Source organism: Hippocampus guttulatus, chromosome 1 (assembly GCF_054856545.1).
Source record: "Hippocampus guttulatus isolate MCC_2025c chromosome 1, RoL_Hgut_1.0, whole genome shotgun sequence".
Taxonomy (NCBI): domain Eukaryota; kingdom Metazoa; phylum Chordata; class Actinopteri; order Syngnathiformes; family Syngnathidae; genus Hippocampus; species Hippocampus guttulatus.
This window is the reverse complement of record NC_141261.1, coordinates 28,643,780-28,665,761: the sequence shown is the minus strand read 5'-3', so window position 1 is coordinate 28,665,761 and position 21,982 is coordinate 28,643,780. Positions and strand designations below refer to the sequence as shown.

General features: G+C 40.1%; 1 protein-coding gene and 1 long non-coding RNA gene across 2 annotated transcripts in view; one reads left to right on the top strand and one right to left on the bottom strand.

The window, feature by feature from the left end:
* Positions 1 to 10,681: 10,681 nt before the first annotated feature.
* Positions 10,682 to 12,027, bottom strand: LOC147211265 (uncharacterized). Its single transcript, XR_015102400.1, has 2 exons — positions 11,956 to 12,027; positions 10,682 to 11,465 (listed from the first exon to the last, which is right to left on the bottom strand). It is a non-coding gene; the product is annotated as an uncharacterized LOC147211265 (long non-coding RNA).
* A 3,175-nt stretch (positions 12,028 to 15,202) lies between these two features.
* The window catches only part of samd10b (sterile alpha motif domain containing 10b), a 58,035-nt gene continuing 51,255 nt past the window's right edge, over positions 15,203 to 21,982 (top strand). The window contains exon 1 of the mRNA XM_086124693.1: positions 15,203 to 15,393. Coding sequence (XP_085980819.1) covers positions 15,381 to 15,393 — 13 coding nt within the window. The 5' untranslated portion in view covers positions 15,203 to 15,380. The remainder of the gene's footprint in view (positions 15,394 to 21,982) is intronic.

The following is a 21,982-nucleotide window of genomic DNA, read 5'->3' as shown; positions in this document are numbered from 1 at the left end:
ATGCTGGAGCCTATCCCAGCTGTCTTCGGGCAGTAACCTGAACCGGTTGCCAGCCAATTGCAGAGCACACACACAGACAAACAACCAGCCTCGAAACTGACACATGTTCCAAGGCGACAAAGGATGAGTCTATGTTTTCGAATAGGAATGTGTTGAAGACATTTGTGAATTATGGGTCACTCATATTGGTTATGATTAATTCGGCTCATAGCCATGTAAACAAACTGAACGCCTTTGCTTTTTGTAGTAGCAAGTGCACTTGAGTAAATACTATAGAAAGCCTTTTGAATATATACAACTCAAACTGATGGGGATGCCTATGAAAATCAGTCATATGTGTTTCCAGTCCCTTTCAACACAGTGTGGAAGAAGAGAAGATGCATAGATTTAATAAATGTACTGCTATTATGTAAGTCTATTCATTCTTATGTTCAAAACAGTGTCTAGTGAGCCTTTAGGACATTTCACATCAAAAGTCCACAAGCTTGCATGAGCCGGAGCCTGAGAAGGGTCGACTTGTTTTCCTGATGCTGAGCCTAAAGATTACATTATTGACCGAGGCTGTTATTTGAAGCCATGCCAGCGGTTTGCATTGTTTTCTTTTGAAAGGAGATGAGTGTCTTATAACACATGCAGTTAATGGCTGCTAAACACAAGTGGAGGAAAGTGGAAGACATGGGGAGAAACTAAAAGAGATTAGTGAGCTTTAGAAGCAAATAGTAAGGGAATGGCAGACACAAACTTGTAATTTTGCTATTATGCTGACAACTGAATTTAAGTACCTTGCTGTGGGGAGTCCACCACTTAGTCAAGCGAATTTAGGTTGTTGTTACAAAATACAATTTACATGTTAGAGGATAATTGCTGAAAACATGTGCAAAGACTGAAAACTACATCACGCTGATTTGTGGAGATCTCCGGTTAAACAGTTTTTCAATATTTCAAGTTTCCTGATTTCTTTCTTTCATTCTTTAGTTATTTATGTATGTATGTATGTATGTATTTATTTATGCTGGGACGTGGCTAAAATTATGCCTAGGGAACACTTTGGTTCGGGTATGAGTCACTCCTTTCGTTTGCATCAGTTGGTAACAGCCGCAATTGCGAGTCACCGAGCCCCGACACACACCGAGTGTGGCCAAAAGAGGCTGAAATTGAGCATTGCAAAGAAATTACAGTTGGCAACTTTTCTTCGGATTTCGAAATGTGTTGCTGCACCATTTGTGTTTCATCCTGTGCCAGCCGTTTTTCTCAAATTGGGAGCACTGGTGCCATCCATTTTTGACCATTTTGACAAATTTTTGAAGGCCTACAGAAAATGTTTCTAGCTACGTAAGTATGGAACCTACCAAAAGAAAGCTTTAACCCTCTTCTTTCATTCGAAAAAAAGTACATTTCTACCTTTTACCATTCTTTAGTAAACAGCAGTTTAAGTTTCTTGAAAGTATTCGTTTCCAAGAATAAAATCTGAGAAAAAGAGCTTTTTTTGTGAAAGGATGCATTTCAAGCACAGCTTTTGATACAATTTTTTGTTTTGTATTTATGATACAGAAAATATCAAAAGCAAGGTAACCTTGTTAGAGGTACCGAACCCAACCAGTTCACATGCGCATCCACCGAACCTTTAGTAAAAAAAAAAAAAAAAAAAAGATTCAAGAAGTGTTCCTTCAGTTTTGCCGGTGCGAGATTAGAGTTGCTCAATTTGGCATGACAAATCATGCAGATAGGACGCTGAGTCCCATCACGTTCTGTGATGCATGTGAATCCAGGTTGTTCATACATTGCTCAACATAGCACGTGTTAAAACATTAAAAAAAAAAAAATCACACAAGGTACAATCACGACAGTCACACTTTGACTACTGAGCAAACTAAATTTCCCGCAGCACTGATTGGACAAGCAACGTAATGTGATCATTTGCAGCCAGCTATGGCCAAGCGGACGTGTCATAACTAAATGACATGTTGAGTCGACCCCTGGGGTTCAATCGAACCCCAGTTTAAAAACCACACATCTAAGATTTTCATGAATATTGATCTGTGTGCATGCGTGTGTGTGTGTGTGTGTGTGTGTGTGTGTGTGTGTGTGTGTGTGTGTGTAGCTACCGGTGTATACCGGTGTAGATACCGGTATTTTCGCAACACCGCACTGCTTCCGCACGACACCTCGCCGACGCACCACACCGCACACCCACTCACACTGCGTGCGGCCAAGATCTCCTGCTGTCTAGTGGTGATTCATCATACTTAAATCATTCCCACAGCCTCAACACTTTCGTTTCGTTTCGTTTGTTTATTGAACATAAAACATATACAGTAATACACTGACTGAGGAGGTGTGCGAAGTCCTTTATTAATATTAAAAAATAACACACACAAAACGTAGTTGTATTTTTTGGCACTAAATGATTGGGTTTTTGCAAACGTATTTTTAAAGTTTGGTATTAATTGAGTTATGTGGTTTTAGCATTGCAACATTGATGCTATTTAGTCTTTGCATGAAACTCTTAGCTGCTTATTCTAAAGTGAGTGATTTGGGTTGAATTCACAGCCACCATACAACAGTCGTATCTCAAGTCTCCAACCAAAAATTGCCCGAACAATGCCTCATATCATGAAAAACGTGTGTTTCGTGTTACTTGTATCTCAAGGTACCTTGTGATTAGGTTTTTTGTTTTTTGTTTTTTTATTTAATCATTCCATTTGGCAGGGTTGTCAACAACACTGTTCTCCATGGTGTCAAATCTAGACATTTCGCTTTACACAGATTTTAAAAATCATGTAAGAAGAACTGTCCACATTTAACAGATTATCAGCGTATGTATGTCATGAAGAAAGAAAGGCATAGGGGAGATAAACAAAAAAAAGCCAAAACAGATAGATGATTATTTTAATGATTTTTCCAAAGCAATAAAATACCCCCTAAAATGAAGAAACTATATGTTCAGTGAACAAAGCTAAATTCTGAAGAAAATAAGCCCTCACTGAAACGTAACAAGGCCAGCGCAATTGTCAATGTGGGCAGAGGTGGAGTGACCACCGGAATGAACACCACTGACTTTCAAAGATGAAACTCAAGATGAGAAAAGATGATGAGCGATGGTGCAAATCTTACATCCTCTCTTCCCCCTTCCTTTCTTCTTTTTGCTATGTCTCTTGGAGTTTCACTTCAATTGTTTCCTGCCCGGAGGCCGATTTTTTCAGCCTGTGTTGTTGCAGTGCACAAAGCAGAGGGATGTGTATGGAAGGGCAAAGACATATGCTCCATGGTGATATGCATCTCACCGCTTGTTTGTGTATACAGTACAAATACACTACCGGTCCTGTACCTATGGAAGCATGCACACACGCATGACAGCCGCAAATGGGGCATGGAAAGATGATCAGAAGATAGCAAATGGATTTCCTCAAATAGGTTCTGTCACCTTCTGCTCTCCATTTGAAACAAATGAGAGGAGATATGGCATTGTTACAGAGAAGGGCCTGTCGACATGAGAAGAACAAGATCTCCCCCCAGCTCACTGATGAGGAAAACAGCTCAGGAGCACAACCTGACAACATTAAATGACTTCCTCTCAATCATTTGCACTCAGCAGTGAAAGCAGCTCCCTTTGGGAATTTAGTGGATTTCTTTCACTTTCACCTGAAAGAGCCACCCCTTTCATATCAGATTAAGAAGCTCCATTGAGCTCTCACTTCTTTCAAACTTCACTTTCTGTGTGCTTAAATTCACCTTCCAGGGTTTTTTTTTTTCCTTTTGGCCGCTTTTCTTTCCCCGTTGTGTTGTATTTGGCCACCGTGATTTCTCAGTGCCCACTAAAAGACAGCCATTCACCCTGACACCAGCTTTGGGAAGGCTGATGCCACACTCCAAGCATCAATAGCTTCTCTGTGTCTTTTCAGAAAGGGCTCCTCTCTCCTTGAATGGTGCTAGAGCCCATTAAGCTCCCGTTTTCTTTCCGCTATAAGACCACAATAGTCCGTTTGAGCACAAGCATACTACAACCCACATATAAGGTGTTATCGTGAAATTGGGTGCTTGAGTTGATTCTGTATTCTGTGTGGTCATATCAAACACCCTCTTGGCAAGAAGAAGATAGCCTATTTGTAGTGCTATGAAATGAACAGGATAAAATACATGGTGTCACCTGTTGCTTCAAGAATATAAGGACGGTATGGGTGTTAGAACAAACTCAGAGGGAACATCACATGCATTCGTGCTGCTGACTTTGCCGTCCGGTTGGCACAACGAGATTCCCGGCAATCCGCTGAAGTCTACTTCATTATTCACAGGGCTGACCATCATCTGAATTAAAGATACATGCTTTGACTGCTCGCTGTTAGACAGGATCAAATGTCCTTTCAGGCGTACATGAGCACACTTCTAAATTAAGATCTGTCTCTGAGATTAAACACGTTTGCAAATGTGTGCGTCTCTAGGGGATGGTGAATGAGCGAGCGAGTGAGTGAGTGAGTGAAAAATAAAGACAGTGGCTACAGTCAGCTGTGTGGGTTGCCAGAGCCGGGGTGAATCGACTATTTGTGACAGATGTTTGCAGATCCCATTTAACATGAGTTTAGAGTCAGTTATATGAGGTTATTTTTGTGACGCATTATTTTTATTAATCCTCTCAACTCGCTTCAGATCAGACAAGATGACTCACGGATTTTAATCATTTTACTTAGCGTAGGAAAATAAACGAAGTTCTCGTCTTTAAAAAAACAAACAAACAAAAAAAACAATGTCAAGCGAGTTGCATGACTTTGACTTATGGTGGGAATTTTTTTTTAGATAATTTTAGTATCACAATAACCTGGAGTTTGAACAGGGTGTGAAGACTTCCACTGTTTCCCGCACAATATCCAAGGGAGGGGTGCAAAGCAAAACATTTGCGTTCTAAAATTGCATGTGCTCCCATTCTCTCCTCTTGAAGGTCTTTTGGGGACAGGAATTTTGGTGAACTGGTGCCAAGCAGCCTCTGAATGCTGGAGATGGTTAGCCAGGGATATGGTGAGATTATAGTAACAAAGACGCAATCTGCATTTGCTCCCGAATGATCCTCTTTGAAGTGCCTGTTGGAACATGCTGGCTGACCATGGCATCTGCTGGCTGGATTGATTGGTTTAGTCCTTTTTGCAGGAAACTAATTCTCATTCATGATGGTCAAATGTGTGCATGGATGTTATCGTCCGCAGTACACACATTTGTTTTCCGTAAACGACAGTGAAGCAGCAGCCCGATCAATAAAATGTTAACAATGTCGCAGTGGTGTTGGATGAGTTGACATACCTTGCGCCCCGACAAGACCCACATAATCAAGGCAAATGACTCTCTGACGTGATATGTTTGTGGAGTGTACCTCACTCTGCCCATTAGGACACATGTACTGTCGGATCATGTTGTGATGTGAGTGGAACTGATCGAGTGTACACAGCATGTGTAACACGCACGCAGAGATACAGTAGAGATTATTATTCCTAAAGGGATAATATGAAGTATGGAATATTCCGTAGCTCTTATGATGGATTTCCTGGGGGTAATGGAGTCAATGAAATAATAATAATAATAATAATAATAATATAATAATATATTTTATTTATAAGCGCCTTTCAAGACACCCAAGGACACTTTACAATAACAAAAAACACAAAACAATACGGGTTGAGCAGCGGCAGCCAAAACGCGCCAGCGTTCACTCAACCCGAAAGTCATAATCAAGTTCCCTCAAATTGGGTTATGTTATGTCACAACAGGAGGATGATGAATGTAAAATCTAAGGAATTATGACATCCAACAAGGGAAAGTAAAATGTAAACAATTGCATTGCAGGAATTTGTGGTACCATACATGCTTGAATGTTGGGATTTCTCTCTGCCTTGATTTTCCAAACCAATAAATCATCTATGGGTCAATGAATGGCACTATATTCATTTGGCTAGATGGAATGGTTTTGTGGGGCCTGCTGTCTATTCAACAAAACCTTTTTATTTCAACGCTGAAAAAAACGATTCTTTTAAAGAGAAGATGTGCCAGTTTTTACACCTAGTGCACATGAACATGTCTACAAAAACAGACCTCTATAAAATGATGTATTTTCAGGAGCCTGTGCAAAAAAATGTAATCAAATGCGATGTAATTGTGAATTTGATTTTGGATTCTCACAATGACATATTAACATATTGTCCCCAAATAAATATCTTATCTAAACAAGGACATGTTTGGTTAAAAGAAGTAATGCAGACTCCCATCCATCCATTTTCTGTTCCGCCTATCCTCACAAGGGTCGCGGGGAGGGGGTCTATGTGTGCCCCACCTGCTGCTTGGGCAGCAGGTGGGGCACACATAGACGAACAACCATTACACACTCGCAATCACAGCTAGGGACAATTGAGAGTGTTCCATTGACCTGCCAAGCATGTTTTTGGAATGTGGGAGGAAGCCGGAGTACCCGGAGAAAACCCACGCAGGCACGGGGAGAACATGCAATCAACACACAGGAAGGCTGGAGCCGGAAACGAACCCTGCACCTCCCCACTATGAGGTTAGCGCGTTGTCCTCACAGTGCAGAGATATCGGGCTCAATTCCAGCTCTGGCCTCAATGTGTGGAGTTTGCATGTTCTCCCCGGGCCTGCGTGGATTTCTCGGGGTACTCGGGTTTCCTCCCACATTAAAAATAAATATGCATGGCAGGTTAAAGGGACACTCCAAATTGTCCCTAGTTGTGAATGTGAACGCGAATGGTTGTTCGTGTATGTGTGCCCTGTGACTGGTTGGCAACCAGTTCAGGGTGTACCCGGCCGACTGACCGAAGGCAGCTGAGATAGATTGGCTCCAGCATGTCCATGACCCTTGTCAGGATAGGCACATTAGAAAATGGACGGATGAATTGATGGACTATTTGCTGCTCTCAATGAATTCTCTTCATTCATCAGGGTGATATGAATCGAATTTGTGCATTTTGGTATATGCTGTGGGCTGCTAAAAAAATGGAAGACAGCCTGTAGTTTGGACACCCATAATTTAACCTGTTTGTACGAAACTGCAGCCTGTAAAAATAACTGATTGATTTTAGCTTCCAAGAAGTAGTCAAGTAATTGGAGGATTTGAGGGAACCTCTTTATGTCTGTAATTTAATTATAACGAGCAAAAAATGTGACTAACAGCAGTACTTCAATTGGAATAAAGTTCTGATGAACTCCCAAAGCCCTGACACTCATCAAAGCTGTTTTTACATCTGCATTTTCATTACCAAATCTGCTTCTGGAAATGTACCGGTAACTAATTATCACAGAACTCATAATTATATCATTATTGTGCTGTCTTTTCAACAGTGTGTGTGTGTGTGTGTGTGTGCGTGTGTGTGCGTGTGTGTGTGTATGTGTTTGTTTGTTTGTTTGTTTGTTTTGTTTGTTTATTGAACATAAAACATATATACAGTAATAATTTGACAGAAAATAAGGTAGATAAAAAAAGAAAGAAATCAATCTTCATACAACACAGTTATTATGTTCAAGGGAGTAGGAAGAAGTAAAAAACTTATCTAGTCCTACCCCGTTATGTGATTGTATCTAATAAATCATTTTTATATCAATCAGAAAAGAAAAAAGTAAGAAGAAAGAAGTCTCCATTAAGGCTCATACTTTACCCTTAACCGTGATATTTTTACAACTTTTGGTTTGTATCGGGATTATATACTTCCACACCCTGACACTCTTGTGTCAATTTTCTCTTGTATTCATAATGGATATTTATATAGCTTTCTCTATTTATCAACTTAGTTCTGATTTATCATTATATTTAATGTTTTGAATTTATCATTTTAACTCTGATTGATGTAGGTTGTTTGTACTATTTTCTTGAATTTGTTTTTGAACTCAGCAAGCGATTTACTCATTTTCAGGTCAGTTTCGAGATTATTCCACAGATTAACACCTTTGATAGATACACTTCTTTGCTTGATGTTTGTTCTTGTTTTGAGTTTTTTGAATAAATTGGTACCTCTTAAATCATAGCTGCTTTCTCGAATTTCGAAAAACTTCTGAATGTTTTGGCAGAGCAGGTTATTGTGTGCTTTGTACATTAATTGGGCGATTTTAAAGTCAACCAGGTCATAAAATTTCATCGTATTTAATTTGATAAATAGTGGATTTGTGGGTTCCGTATATTTTGATCTATTAATAATTCGAATTGCTTTTTTTTGTAGGTTGAGAATAGGGAGTGTGTTTGTTTTGCAGGCATTTCCCCATATTTCCACACAGTAGGTCATATATGGTAATAATAATGAAGTGTATAATGTGTACAAAGATCTCTTATTTAGCACTTCCTTGGTTTTGTAGAGGATCCCTACGGTTTTGGCTATTTTTCTTTTTACGTTATCGATATGTGGCTTCCAACATAGTGTTGAGTCTATTACTAATCCGAGAAACTTGGTTTCATACGCTCTTTCTATCTCAATTGAGTTTACCATAATTTTAGCTTGGTGTTTGATTGGTCTTGTGCCATGATTTTCTCAGGTTAAGTGACAATTTATTTCTGTCGAACCAGTTTTTTAATTTGTTTAATTCGTTTTCTACGGTTGTCAGGAGCTGTTTCAGATTTATTCCAGAACAGTAGAAAGTTGTATCATCAGCAAATAGGACACATTTAAATTGTTTTGAGACCTTGCAGATATCATTTATATATAAGATGAATAGTTTTGGACCAAGCACTGACCCCTGAGGAACTCCGTGAGTGATTTTTAGTTGATTCGTTTTTTTATTGTTGAGTTGCACGTACTGATATCTGTTTTCTAAATAACTTTTTATCCATTTATAAGCTACACCTCTAATGCCATATCTTTCTAGTTTTTTCAATAATATACTGTGATCTATTGTGTCAAAAGCTTTTTTTAGATCTAGGAAAACCCCAACAGTAAATTCTTTGTTGTCTATATTAGTGGCTATTGCTTCCACAAACTCCATAACTGCCATTGAGGTGGTCCGTTTTTCCCTGAAGCCATATTGATTCTCACTTAACAGCGCATGCTTTTGTATAAAGCTATCAAGTCTGCGAGAAAATAGTTTTTCTAATATTTTTGAAAATTGTGGTAGTAGTGATATTGGTCTATAATTTGTAAACCGATGTCTTTCTCCACTTTTATAGATTGGAATAACTTTAGCAATTTTCATTTTTGATGGAAAGATACCAGCTTTGAATGACAGGTTGCATATGTGCGTGAAAGGTCGCACTACATATTCTATAATCTGCTTTATTATTGTCATGTCAATATTAAAGCAATCAGTTGACTTTTTATTTTTAAAAGTTTTTATAATATTTGATACTTCTTCTTGTTTTACAGCAGTAAGGAACATCGTGGAGGAGTTTTTTTCTACATATCTATCTATTTCAAACAAGTTTGTTGGATCAGGAATTTGTTTTGCTAGGTTACTGCCGATGTTGACAAAATACTCATTAAATTCAGTTGCTATTTCTGCAGTTTTTTCCAAAATAGTATTTTTGCCTTTGATAAAATACTCTCCATAATGTGTGAGAGAGAGAGTGAGAGAGAGAGAGAGAGACAGACAGAGAGAGAGAGAGAAAGAGACTTTATTGATTCCATATTGGATGAAAGTAAGAGTAGTGCACTGACAAAATGTAACTCACTCTAAAACAGTGGTTCTTAACCTGGGTTCGATCGGTCTCATGGGTTCGACTTCGCCTCTGCCATGGAGGCTAAGACACACCCGACTCAAGATGTCAATTAATTCTGACAAGCCCGCTTGTATGGCAAGCCATTTGAGCATTTATTCCAAATCCCTGATATCAAAAATAAGTGTGTTACACTAGTTCGATCTCTTTCAGCACTAGTTCGACACTCGGCCACACTAGTGACACCGAATGTCGAACTAGTTGCACAGAAATCCTCACTAGCCACTCATTTTTGGCAACTAGTGCCACTTTTGTCCAACTAGTGCTGACAAAATTCTAACTAGTGACACCTGGAAGCACACAAGCAGAGGGAACTTCCCAGCTAGTCAGCTTTTTTATGCCCTAGTGGCCCACTAGACCAAACTAGTGAGGTTCAAAGTCTTACTAGTTTACTAGTAAGGTTTAAAAAGTGTTAACTAGTGAAACGTGGATTGTTCTAACATGTTAACTAGTGGCCTATGATTTCCTGCACTAGTTAACTAGTGGGAGCTGAAATATCCATTAGTTAACTAGTGGAGGATAAAACGTTGATAGTGCACTAGTTTAAGACCGTTAAAGCCTTGATATCCAACTAGTGAGTCCAAAAATGTTACTTGCTCACCAGTGATGCCACAAAGATCCACTAGTGCGACATTTTGACTTCACTAGTTCGACTAGTGAAGTCAAAATGTCGCACTAGTGGATGTCACCCTACTCACTAGTCAACTAGTTAAATGGTCGTTTGATTTAACTAGTTAACTAGTGATGGCAAAATGTTCACTTGTACAACATGTGAAACACTAATGGCTCACTGGTCACACTAGTTACGCTAAATGCTAATCAGGAGGCAGGACAGTGCCAGAAGTGAACACCTCCTATTGGCTCCACGATAAGAGCACCACCCAGCAAAAAATTAACCCTTTAAAACCTGATTCTGAGCTTTCACAATTATTTACCGCCATTTGCGTAATATCTGCAGTATACAGAAGGAATCAAGCAATTTTTACCAGTCAATGTATCTGTAGGTGATGTTTATTTATTATGTACACGGAGATAAAGAGTAATGGTACAGCTCTACAGTATCTTTCCACTTTTATATATGTATGCTATACTAAATAAAATTAATACGGCACCATATAATGCAGCAGTTCTGCAACATATTCTCCCTAAATAATGATGTGAATTTTCAGTTGTTGCTAAATCAGTTAGGATGCTATCATTTGTGGTGTAGATGCGAATCTAGGAGAGCAGGACATCGCATTGCAATTGGAGCAGCAGCTTGGTTGATGATGTCCCCAAACCGGCTCATCTATTATATTTGTCGTGCAATACAACGAAAATGAGCACAATTGAAAAACATAGGCTTCTTGTATTTTAAAATAAAATAATCACATGTTTACCGTTCTGGGGTTTCTACAATCATGAATGAAGGCATTATTTACAGCATCTTGACAGCAGTGTGATCGAGCAGATTAGATGGAGTAGAATTTGATTGGGGCTTCACTGATTTATTTCATACAATTCATATCCAAAACACAGTTGAAAAATATTTGATTGTTAAAATATTTAAATACAAGAACTATATCAAGAAATTAACAAAACATACACCGTTTTTTTTTAATGAGGAGAAAAGTCTAAAAACATATCACAGATGACAAACGTTGTGCCTCTCCTCCTCCTGTTCTTCAATGAAGCTGATCACCCTCCAGCTCCCGTTAGAAACATCGTGCTGCTGAAGGTGTGCCGGCAGAATGGTTGTGATGCAGGAGGTGCTGTGGACTCTCCCAGAAACGAGGACCTAGTTTAGTTTAGTTGTAGATCCAGTAAAACATAGTGCAAATGTTACATTATTTATAATGCACAGTTACAGTCTTGTGAATATTAAAAAATGTACTTCATGTAATGCGGGCAGCGAATAATTCAAACGAACTAAGGCAGCAAACAGTAAGAGCAAAATCATGTTCCAAACATTAACTTTAACTCTTTTTTAAATGTCAATTAGCTTGTGAGTAATAAGACAAAATGTGACTGTCGGACAGAGAACTGTCAGAGCAAACGGCAGATTTGAGAAAGTCCTGCCGAAATAAATCTGCACCCGACTGCGACTGTCAGCGTTGAACTGCCGCCATTGCTGTCAAAGTCAGACACATCTCCGAAATCGTTGGAGCAAATTTTTAAACAGGCTTCATCTTGATAAATTGACCACATATTTGACATTTACACCATAACTTTACCGCCTAAAATAATCGTAAAACAACATTGTGTGTAACAACAAGAGTAATATTTACCCGAAAAGCTTTCAATGCGTCTGAAAGTTTTCTCTTCCGTTCTTGGCTCGAAATGCATCATGATTGGCTGCCCGAAGTCCACGTGTCTGTCGGACGTGCTCTCATTGGTCTACAATACAACACGGATGAATAAATACTCAAAGGGCTTGCCGGGCAAGCCCTTTGAGTATTTATTCCATATTGCCCACTTGTTCACTAGTAAGATCATTTTGACGCTTACTAGTGAACATGTAAGCCACAAAACGCCCACTAGTTCACTAGTAAGATCATTTTGACGCTTACTAGTGAACATGTAAGGCCATAAATGTGCCCACTAGTTCACTAGTAAGATCATCTTGACGCTTACTAGTGAACATGTAAGGCCATAAATGTGCCCACTAGTTCACTAGTAAGATCATTTTGAAGCTTACTAGTTGACATGTAAGCCGCAAAACGCCCACTAGTTCACTAGTAAGATCATTTTGATGCTTACTAGTTGACATGTATGCCCCAAAACGCCCACTAGTTCACTAGTAAGATCATTGTGAGGCTTACTAGTTGACATGTAAGCCACAAAACGCCCACTAGTTCACTAGTAAGCTCATTTTGAGGCTTACTAGTTGACATGTAAGCCACAAAACGCCCACTAGTTCACTAGTAAGATCATTTTGAGGCTTACTAGTTGACATGTAAGCCACAAAACGCCCACTAGTTCACTAGAGACGCTCGTGTTTATTCAACTAGTTAACTAGTGGGAGGCATTTTGTCTCACTAGTCAGACCAAGAAATGAACTTGTGCAAGGTTTGACTGAACATTTTTGACATTTTTCCTACATGTTGGGCTTTTCTTTTCACTTGTTGGTGTTAATCAGCACTTGTGAGCGACTGTGCACAACGAGTGCAACAAATATCTAACATGTAGGGATTTTTGTTGCACTAGCTCATGTTTTTGGCATACTAGCTGGCATGCACATCGCACTAGCTAAATAAAATTGCTTACTAGTTGACATGTGTGCACAACTAGTGAACTTGTAAAGTTTTGTAACTGCCAAACACGTAAACTAGCCAAATGTGATTATTTCACTAGTAAACTAGATGTGTGCACATGTCACCTAGTGCCCAGTTTTGTCAAACATGTTCAGTCAAAGTCTATACATGTTCAGCATTGAGCCTGACAAGTGAGACAAAATACGTTCCACTAGTTAACTAGTGATATGAAAATCTGTGTCACTAGCTCACTAGTATGTCACACTGAACCCAACTAGTTTACTAGTGAGGAAACATGTGTATCACTAGTTAACAAGTACAGTGAAAATGAGCCCAACGAGTGTAACTAGTGGATATCTCTACATTGACTTGTGAACATGTTCACATTTTGAAACCGTCTAGTTAACATGTAAGGTCAAATCGATTGCACCTAGTTTACTAGTTTGGATTTCTGGATTCACTCGTCGACATGTAACCAATAATGGGCATCCTCTAGTGAACTAGCTGCAAATCCTCAGGACAACTTGTAAACTAGTGTAAAACATGCAAATGAAGTGGGTGTGATTATGACAAAATCTGAATCCCGATTGGTGTATTTTAACTGCAGATCCAATAGGAATCCTGCAGCCACATTTCTGCCCCACCTCCTCATTATATTTTGTGCAACTAGCTTACTAGTGAGCAGGTTGGCATCCACTAGTTCTACTAGTGAACATTTTAGACCTCACTAGTTGAACTAGTGCGACATTAAATGTCACACTAGTGCAACTAGTAAATATTTGGGGCATCACCAGTGAACAAGTAACATTTTTGACACTCACTAGTTAGATATCAAGGCGTCAAGGGGCTTTAACTAGTAAACTAGCTACTGTTTTATCCGCCACTAGTAAACTAGTGAGTATTTCAGCTCGCACTTGTTTACTCGCGCAGGAAATCACGGGTCACAAATTCACATGTTAGAATAATCCATGATTGACAAGTTGACATGTTCCTGAAAATGAATGACTAGTTGGAGTTTGTATGCAACTAGTTCGACAAAGTGTGTCACTAGTGTGGCCGAGTGTCGAACTAGTGCTGAAAGAGATCGAACTAGTGTAACACACGTATGTTTGATATCAGGGATTTGGAATAAATGCTCAAATGGCTTGCCATACGCTTGGCCATCACTGACTACAGATGATTACATTACACTGTTTGTCCAATCGGTGCTGTGGGAAATTTGCTTAGTTGTCAAGTGTGACTGTCGTGATAGTATGTCATACAATTAAAAAAAGAAAAGAAAAAAGTATACTTATGTCTTGAAATTTTATTAACTTTTTTCAGTTTTTAATAAATGCCTTTTTTTAATATCTTGAATTTTTAAAAAGTCACATTTTTGTTTTTCACTAATGAAAGGTTCGGTGAATGTGCATTTTAACTGGTTGGGTTCGGTACCTTTAAGAAGGTTAAGAACCACTGCTCTGAAATGACTCGCCATCCCTTTTCCATCGCATTCATCATGGTGACAGTCACAGTCAATTGCAGAGCTGACACATGAAGGCAGAGAAATGATCATAATGACTGTCCTGTAATTTTCATGCAAAGGGGAAATTATATTTACATTCTGGGGAGATGTGCAGGGCTGGATGCTCGCTATTTTGTCCATTGTGGGACTAGAATTAGTATGTGTATGTCCATTCATTTCCATACCTCTTAGAGTTGTCAGTGATCTGAGGCGTATCCCAGATGACTTTTGGAGAGAGGGGTGCCTTAACCGACAAAAACGATCCACTTTCAGCTGTTTATTGAACAAATCATAATTTAACCTTTTAAATGTATCATCGTTCCACAACAGAGAAGTACATACATCTTTGGTAACAAAATGTTTGCAACTTCTCAATGTTGAAGACAATTTGCAATTTTGTATTTCAGTAAAGAATCATGCAGTCGATACACATTATTTGCTTTTGCAGGCCACCTAAAATGATGTGGTGAAAGGATCTCGCCCCAGGCCTTGAGTTTGACACCTGGGTTGTAAATTCTTTCAAACTCTTGTTCTATGTGCTCCAATGCAAAAAATAAAAAAAATACAGGCACGTGACCAAAGAGATAAATTATTTCATATAAGACATCAATGTAAAGTATGACAACTCAACAGCCCCCCATATTGAGTACAGTACTAAAAATGAGTGATGGAAAGACAGAAACGAGCGCAGAGTGTCCGTCCGGTCGTGACCTTTCAAGCACAGGGCTGTCAGGTGCGGGGGGAGTGGGCGGAGCTTCAGCCCTCGCCGTCTCGTGTGTGCGGGCTGCCGGCTTCTGTGACAACAAATGGTCGCGGCAAGCGAAGAGTGTCGTCCGGCTGAAAGCGCTTCTCCTTCTCCTCCTTCTTCAACTTCCACACCCTCCGAACATTGCCGGCAGCAGAATGGAAGAACCCTGCTGACAGCATCACGGAGAGACCCACGCTGAGACCGAGCATGGCCGTTGACGGTAGGCGCGCTTTGTCTTGACGTAACCGGGTCAGCGGCACTTTTTCTTCTTTCACACGGATGGCAGGGATGCCGTTTTGACGCTAGAAGAAGAGGGAAAGCGGGTTGGCTTTTCCTAAAATTCGTGGGAGTCTCATATATTTGCTTGTAACAGTGCATCATTTGACAGCACTTTTTTTTCTTGAAAATATTCACTCAAAACTGTGTAGCATCATCACTTAATCAAAAAGCAAGTTTCCTATTTTTTTTAATGTATGAACTTTGTTGTTTTTACATGATTTTGGTGAAGTAGGCCTTTTGTCAGCATTATCAGAATAAAGTATCACCAGAATTCTACACCTCCCTCAGCTGAATAGTTGGCAGCCAGTATTCGAGGGATGCAGTAATGAGCTGGCTTTTATTTGCTCTCCATTCTTTTGTTTGGCTATAAATAGAGATCAAACAGTATAAACACGTCTTCTCTTCTGTATGAATGAGCTCATAGCAGAGAGGGCTTTCTTTCGTGTTCATTTTTTTCAAAGTATGAAGTTAAATGTGAAGCATGAACTTGAATTCACTTGAAATTGAGAAAAAAAAACTGTGTACAGTTTTTTTTTTCTACTGAATATTTCAGAAAGCAAGTCACTGATGGTGCTGTGTTACATTCGCCTGATTGGGGTCCAAGCAGTGTGGGTTCGGTTCCTACACGGTGATGGTGAACATGAGTGAGAGAGAGAGAGAGAGAGAGAGAGAGAGAGAGAGAGAGAGCTAGCGTGTTTGTGTGTCCTGTAGAGGCAGACATACATTCAGTGTGTGCCCTATGACTGACTGGTGACCAGTCCAGATTGTAGTCTGCCTCCCTCCCGAAATCAGGTGGGATAGGCTCAGAATTCATTTTAATATTACACTTTCTTGCAGTAAGGACAATTGAATGGTAACCCTGGATCGATTGAAAATTGGTCGACCCTTCCGAACACTGCTCATGCATTGTTAGCACTAATGTGAGTCAATACCATTGTCGAATCCAGTCCTTTGCGTGCTTTTTTATTGAGCCAAGGCACAGATTCTAAATTCCACAGTGCACCACCAAACAAAATGAAATAATGATGATCTGGTGCCAGTAGAAGAGCGTTTAATTGTTCTGCCTGTCATAATCCATCACGCAGCGATGCACCAATACTTAGTAGCTTCATCTGAACACAAATGGCAACACTTTTAGCCGAGGAATTCGAAGGAACTAGTCTTACATTTCTTTTTACTCAGTTCATTCGGTGGTTAACACACAGGTTTTGTGGACTCCCTATTCCTATTGGTTTACATCTACCAGACTCTACATTCTTCTTCCTCTCCGAGTTTCTCTCTTTATTCTTGATTCTACTCCTTTCATGTCGTGTGCCCTACTGTTGAGACGGGAAAAAGAACATCGCTGAAATACCTTGTGTTACAGGCTTACTTTACTGTGAGTGAAATGAGTGGCCAGACTATTAGAAAAACATGCATTCGGATATAAAAATGCCAGTAATGTTGTTTTCTTTTGTGTTGAAATCTGGCATGTTTGAGAAAAGTTTGTGTTTTGCGTTTTTGAACAATATTTGCTGAAAGCCAACACGTTTTCAAGATGTAATGGCTTGATCAAATATCGGTACTTATCGACATGTACTCAGATGTAAACACTTGTAATCATACTTGGTTTAAAACAAATCGGTGCATCTCTACATCACTTGTATAGTTTGAAAAACAAAGACATATTATTTGTAATGAATGAATTATAATTTTTAGACCAATTACTGTCAGTAAAGTTTGAAAACGTTCTCGCAGCACACAGAATGATCTTACATGAGAATCAATAGTCTTTACTACAAACCAGGGGTTGGCAACCTTGAGTACTTCAAGAGCCACTTGGACCATCTCCCACAGAAAGCAAACAAACAACAAAAAAACAAACAAACACCAGGAGCCACAAAACCCTTTTGACATCCGAGGTGAGGAAAACGCCGCAGCTGTCGTTTTTTTTTTTTTTAAACCTTGACTTGTATGGTTAGAAGCTCTCGTGTTTTAATGAACTCAGTACAGCGGGTGCAAAGGTTTATTCCTGCATGTGACAAAAACTCAGGAAAAAAAGATGTTTAGTTGAGGCTTACTTTCAAATAAAGTAGTAAATGTCTATTTGAGTGCTCATATTATTAACAATGCTAAATTATCCACCTGCAGAGAAGCAAAAATGTGAAACCAAAACTTCTGTCTCCTTCTGTTTTACATGATTTTATTCCATGTCAGCTTTCCGTCTGGCTAAAAAATGCTATTCTACTCACAGTCACAGTGAATACTGTAAATTTGCAAAATAACAGGCAACTCAAAGATTGATTTTACCTGGTTACTGTGATTTTTGCTCCTGAACGTGAGCGCAGAGCGTCAACATGTCAGGGCCGTAAGACACCACCTTCACCCTCACACAAACACAAAATGTGAGGTGTGAGTGTTTAATGCTGTATAGCAGTGGTGGCCAGCCCGCGGCTCGCGAGCCGCATGCGGCTCTTTGGCTGGTTCAATGCGGCTCCCGGGCTTTCAAACGACAATTGTCGAAAACGCCTCGGCGATGGCGCTGCCATGAAAACAACGGTGCTTAATACATAGAATGTACTACGTCAGCCTATCACCAATCCCGTTACTTGATTGACATAGAGGGCAACCAATAAGAGGACTGAATCACCGCTCATGCGCAGACAATGGCGCTAAGTGCTTAGCTAATCAGCGAATTACCTCTGTTTTTAAGGCAGGGGTGCCCCAATACGTCGATCGCAATCGATCAAGAGTCAGCAGACTGGTCCCAAGTTGACCGCGAGCGGTGGGAGGAGGAAATGGGGCGGGGAGGGGGGGGGGGGCTTTGTGTGTTTGTGTCTTTAGCTTTCATTTATGTTCGGGCACTCAGGCTGTTGCTCGTCGTGGCGTGCAAGAATCTGTGATGGTCGTATGTGTGTGTGTGTGTGTGTGTGTGTGGCTCTTTGCATTAACACGGTAAAAAAATTGGCTCTTCGTCTCTGACTGGTTGGCCACCCCTGCTGTATAGTTACTACAGCATGTCACATTAAATGTTCTCTTTTCTTCAGAAACCTTTGCTTGATTTATTCATGTTTTCCCTGCTGTAGGTCAAATTGCTCAGTAAATTTGGGCACCTGGTCACGGCGGTGGCTACACATATTTTGAGTAGCAATGGAAAAAAAAGTTTAATTCTTACATCACACGATCACCAAAATCTTCAAATTTCGAATCAGATTTGAAAAATGTGACAGAACACAATTAAATTGAATACTCATTGTTTGTTTTGCATTGACACGGATAGCCATAGCAAAAAGATGAACGTGGGTGAGGCACTGTTTCCTCTGGAGTTGGATATAAAAATACCAGTCTAGAAGAGAAGATTAGCCTTGGTTTCAATTTTGACCGTAAGTGTTTTCAAAGCTTCACTCAATGCCACACTGTTCCATAATGTGATAGCAAGAAAAAACAAAAGCATCTTTACTCTAAGAGGGCGGCCCGGTAGTCCAGTGGTTAGCACGTCGGCTTCACAGTGCAGAGGTACCGGGTTCGATTCCAGCTCCGGCCTCCCTGTGTGGAGTTTGCATGTTCTCCCCGGGCTCCGGTTTCCTCCCACATTCCAAAAAACATGCATGTCAGGCTAATTGGACGCTCTAAATTGTCCCTAGGTGTGAGTGTGGGCGTGGATGGTTGTTCGTCTCTGTGTGCCCTGCGATTGGCTGGCAACTGATTCAGGGTGTCCCCCGCCTACTGCCCGGAGATGGCTGGGATAGGCTCCAGCACCCCCCGCGACCCTTGTGAGGATCAAGCGGTTCGGAAAATGGATGGATGGATCTTTACTCTAAGTTCACTGCTGTTGTTCTTTTTTACTGACCCCCTTTTTTTTTAAATTAAAAAGCATTTGGTGTTGCCTTTATCTCTACTATTATGGAAGTCTTAATTATAAAAATACCCATGTATCATAACTGCATGCCTGATGTTTCTGACAAAGCAATCCATGTCAAAATCAGTCAAGAATTGGACTAGTTAGAGTGTGATTAATTTACTGGAGCCAAACACAGTTACCGCAAGTGCAAGGAAGAGATCGCTGGCGACCTCCGGTTCAGAATGATGGCTAGGTCTGGATGTCCTCGACCTGCCGAGGCTTCCTGTAGTGGTTATGCAGTATATCTCTCTCTGAAAAGAGCACCGCACTTCTTCTACGCATTACGCCAATGGAGCACAGCACGGCCCCTTCTTGACTCCACCATGCATTTTCAGTCACTTTTCTGGCCAGTCAGAAAGAGTGAATAGGTCCCTCACGTTCATTAAACATATTGGACAGACTATTGAATGTCAGCATGTGGAGTACATGATAAAACGCATATATTGACGATATGAGAAACAGCAGCGATGCCTATAACTGCCTGCGACAATGAATGTGCACATGCTTGTTGGAGGCACTGAAAGTGCTACGCCTCTGTTTCCTTCCCGCCCGTGTATGTGAACAGGAAATAAGCACCCAATTTATTAATTTTAATGAGCAAATAATTGGCATAATTGGATTGAAAAAGAAAATCAACCGAAAGCACTGAACAGATATAAAATGGAAAAGAATTTAACAAGTGTTTGTTTGTTTGCTTTAGTCTACACATACACGGCCCTGGTATTGATCGCAACTTACCAATTTAACACTCTATACCAGTGGTGGGCAAACTACGGCCCGCGGGCCGAATCCGGCCCGTTGGTCTTTTTAATCCGGTCCGCCGAAGGTTGGTCCACAATTAAGGTTCGATGTGAATGATTGCATTCATTTCAATTGGACTTGTAACGACAGGCATTTCACCGCCAGGTGGCGCATTGACTTGAAGTTGCAGAACACGGGGGGGCGGGGCAATCTTTTCGACCACCTAGTACCTCTGTATCGCTCTACTTCTACTGGTCTGATCACAACCCATCTGCAGCGATGCACAGGCTAAAATAGGTCATCAACAACACTTTTGTCATTTAAAAAAAGTATATTAATACCGTACTTTCATGCTTTGGTTCTGTTGATGTTTGATTTGGACTGTCAACAAATGCAGTTTTTTTTTTTAATGTACCAATGCTCGTGCTGACCTGGCCCTTCTGTCAAATTTTAAAAGTCAATGCGGCCCCAGAGCCAAAAGGTTTGCCCACCCCTGCTCTATACCAAGCTCACAGTGGTGGCCATTTCTGCATTGATTTTAGAGGTATCTTGGTGGAGGCACAGAACGTGCTTCCTGGGTGCTCTTATTTATCAATTTGTTGTCATGCTTGTGCTAGGCTAGCTAGCTTGTGTTTGCTACAGGCGAGTGAGGCCGAATTAAAGCCTCCCTCTGTGCATGATATTTTTACTGTGTCTTTCTTGTCAACTGAAGGTTCATTCCTACTACAGATGGCACACACACACACACACACACACACACACACACACACACACACACACACACACACACACACACACACACACACACACACACACACACACACACACACACACAAGTCTGCTCGCTTAGTCAAACACGGGGCTCGTTTTTAATTAATCCATAGTTTGCTTATGCATCATTGATTGAGTGCCCTCGGTACTCCTGAAACCCTTTTACAGTGTGTTGTTCTATTTAAAGATGAAAGGGGGGGGTTGTCCAAAAAGATTGAAGAAGTTTATTTACAAGTTGCTGACGAGCATCCGTTTAGATTTGTGTGTAGTCTCTTTAGGTGATGCATTGAAGAGCAGCATTGGTTACAGTTTTGCCCCAATTTGTTTATGAAAAACTTGATATCTTCGTTTTCTTATACACAAGAGATGTTTTGCACACAGTTTTCTCTTTTCTTAAGCATTGCAGGGATGTTCTGACCCAGGTTTTAAGCTGCTGCTACCGATCATCCCTGTGTGTGAGCTACCAATACCAATGCTGGTCAAGTGGATTCGGTTTAAATTTTAGAGTTACAACTACTGATTTTTCTTAAATAATAGATTCGTCAGTTTTTTGTTTTTTAAATTGATTCATCGGATTAAAAAACATTGTCAAATTTCCATCCTGCTTTTATTCAAAAACAAGACGTTGCTTCATATAGACGTTGCATAAAATGCACAAATGATGATTCAGTTACCATGATGATCTGTAACATGTCAGAAAAAAAGCGGGAAATGTTCTCATTCCCAAGTTAAAGCAGCTGTTTGCAAATGTCTGATCCAGATTAAACCCAAAAATAACCATGACTCACGTGTCTACATAGAGCCTTGTATTCCAGTTAGAATTAAACCAAATTACAGAATACAATGAAATTTCATTTGGGTTTAAATGGGTGTTATATTCCTGTTGCCAAATCTGCTGGAGTATGAAATGGATAATTAATAATTAATTTCATTAAGTAGACTAAAAGTTGTCGAAGGAAGATGACAGTGCTTCAAGTAACTAACTTCAAGTTAGGTTTCCAAGTGAACACTGGATCACACCGACGTAACCTTGAAGAAGAAGAAATCTGTCGTGCCGTCATATCATGAGTGTTCTGCTACACTGTAAATACGGCAATAGATAAATATGAGACTGACTATTGAGATTACTGCAACGATC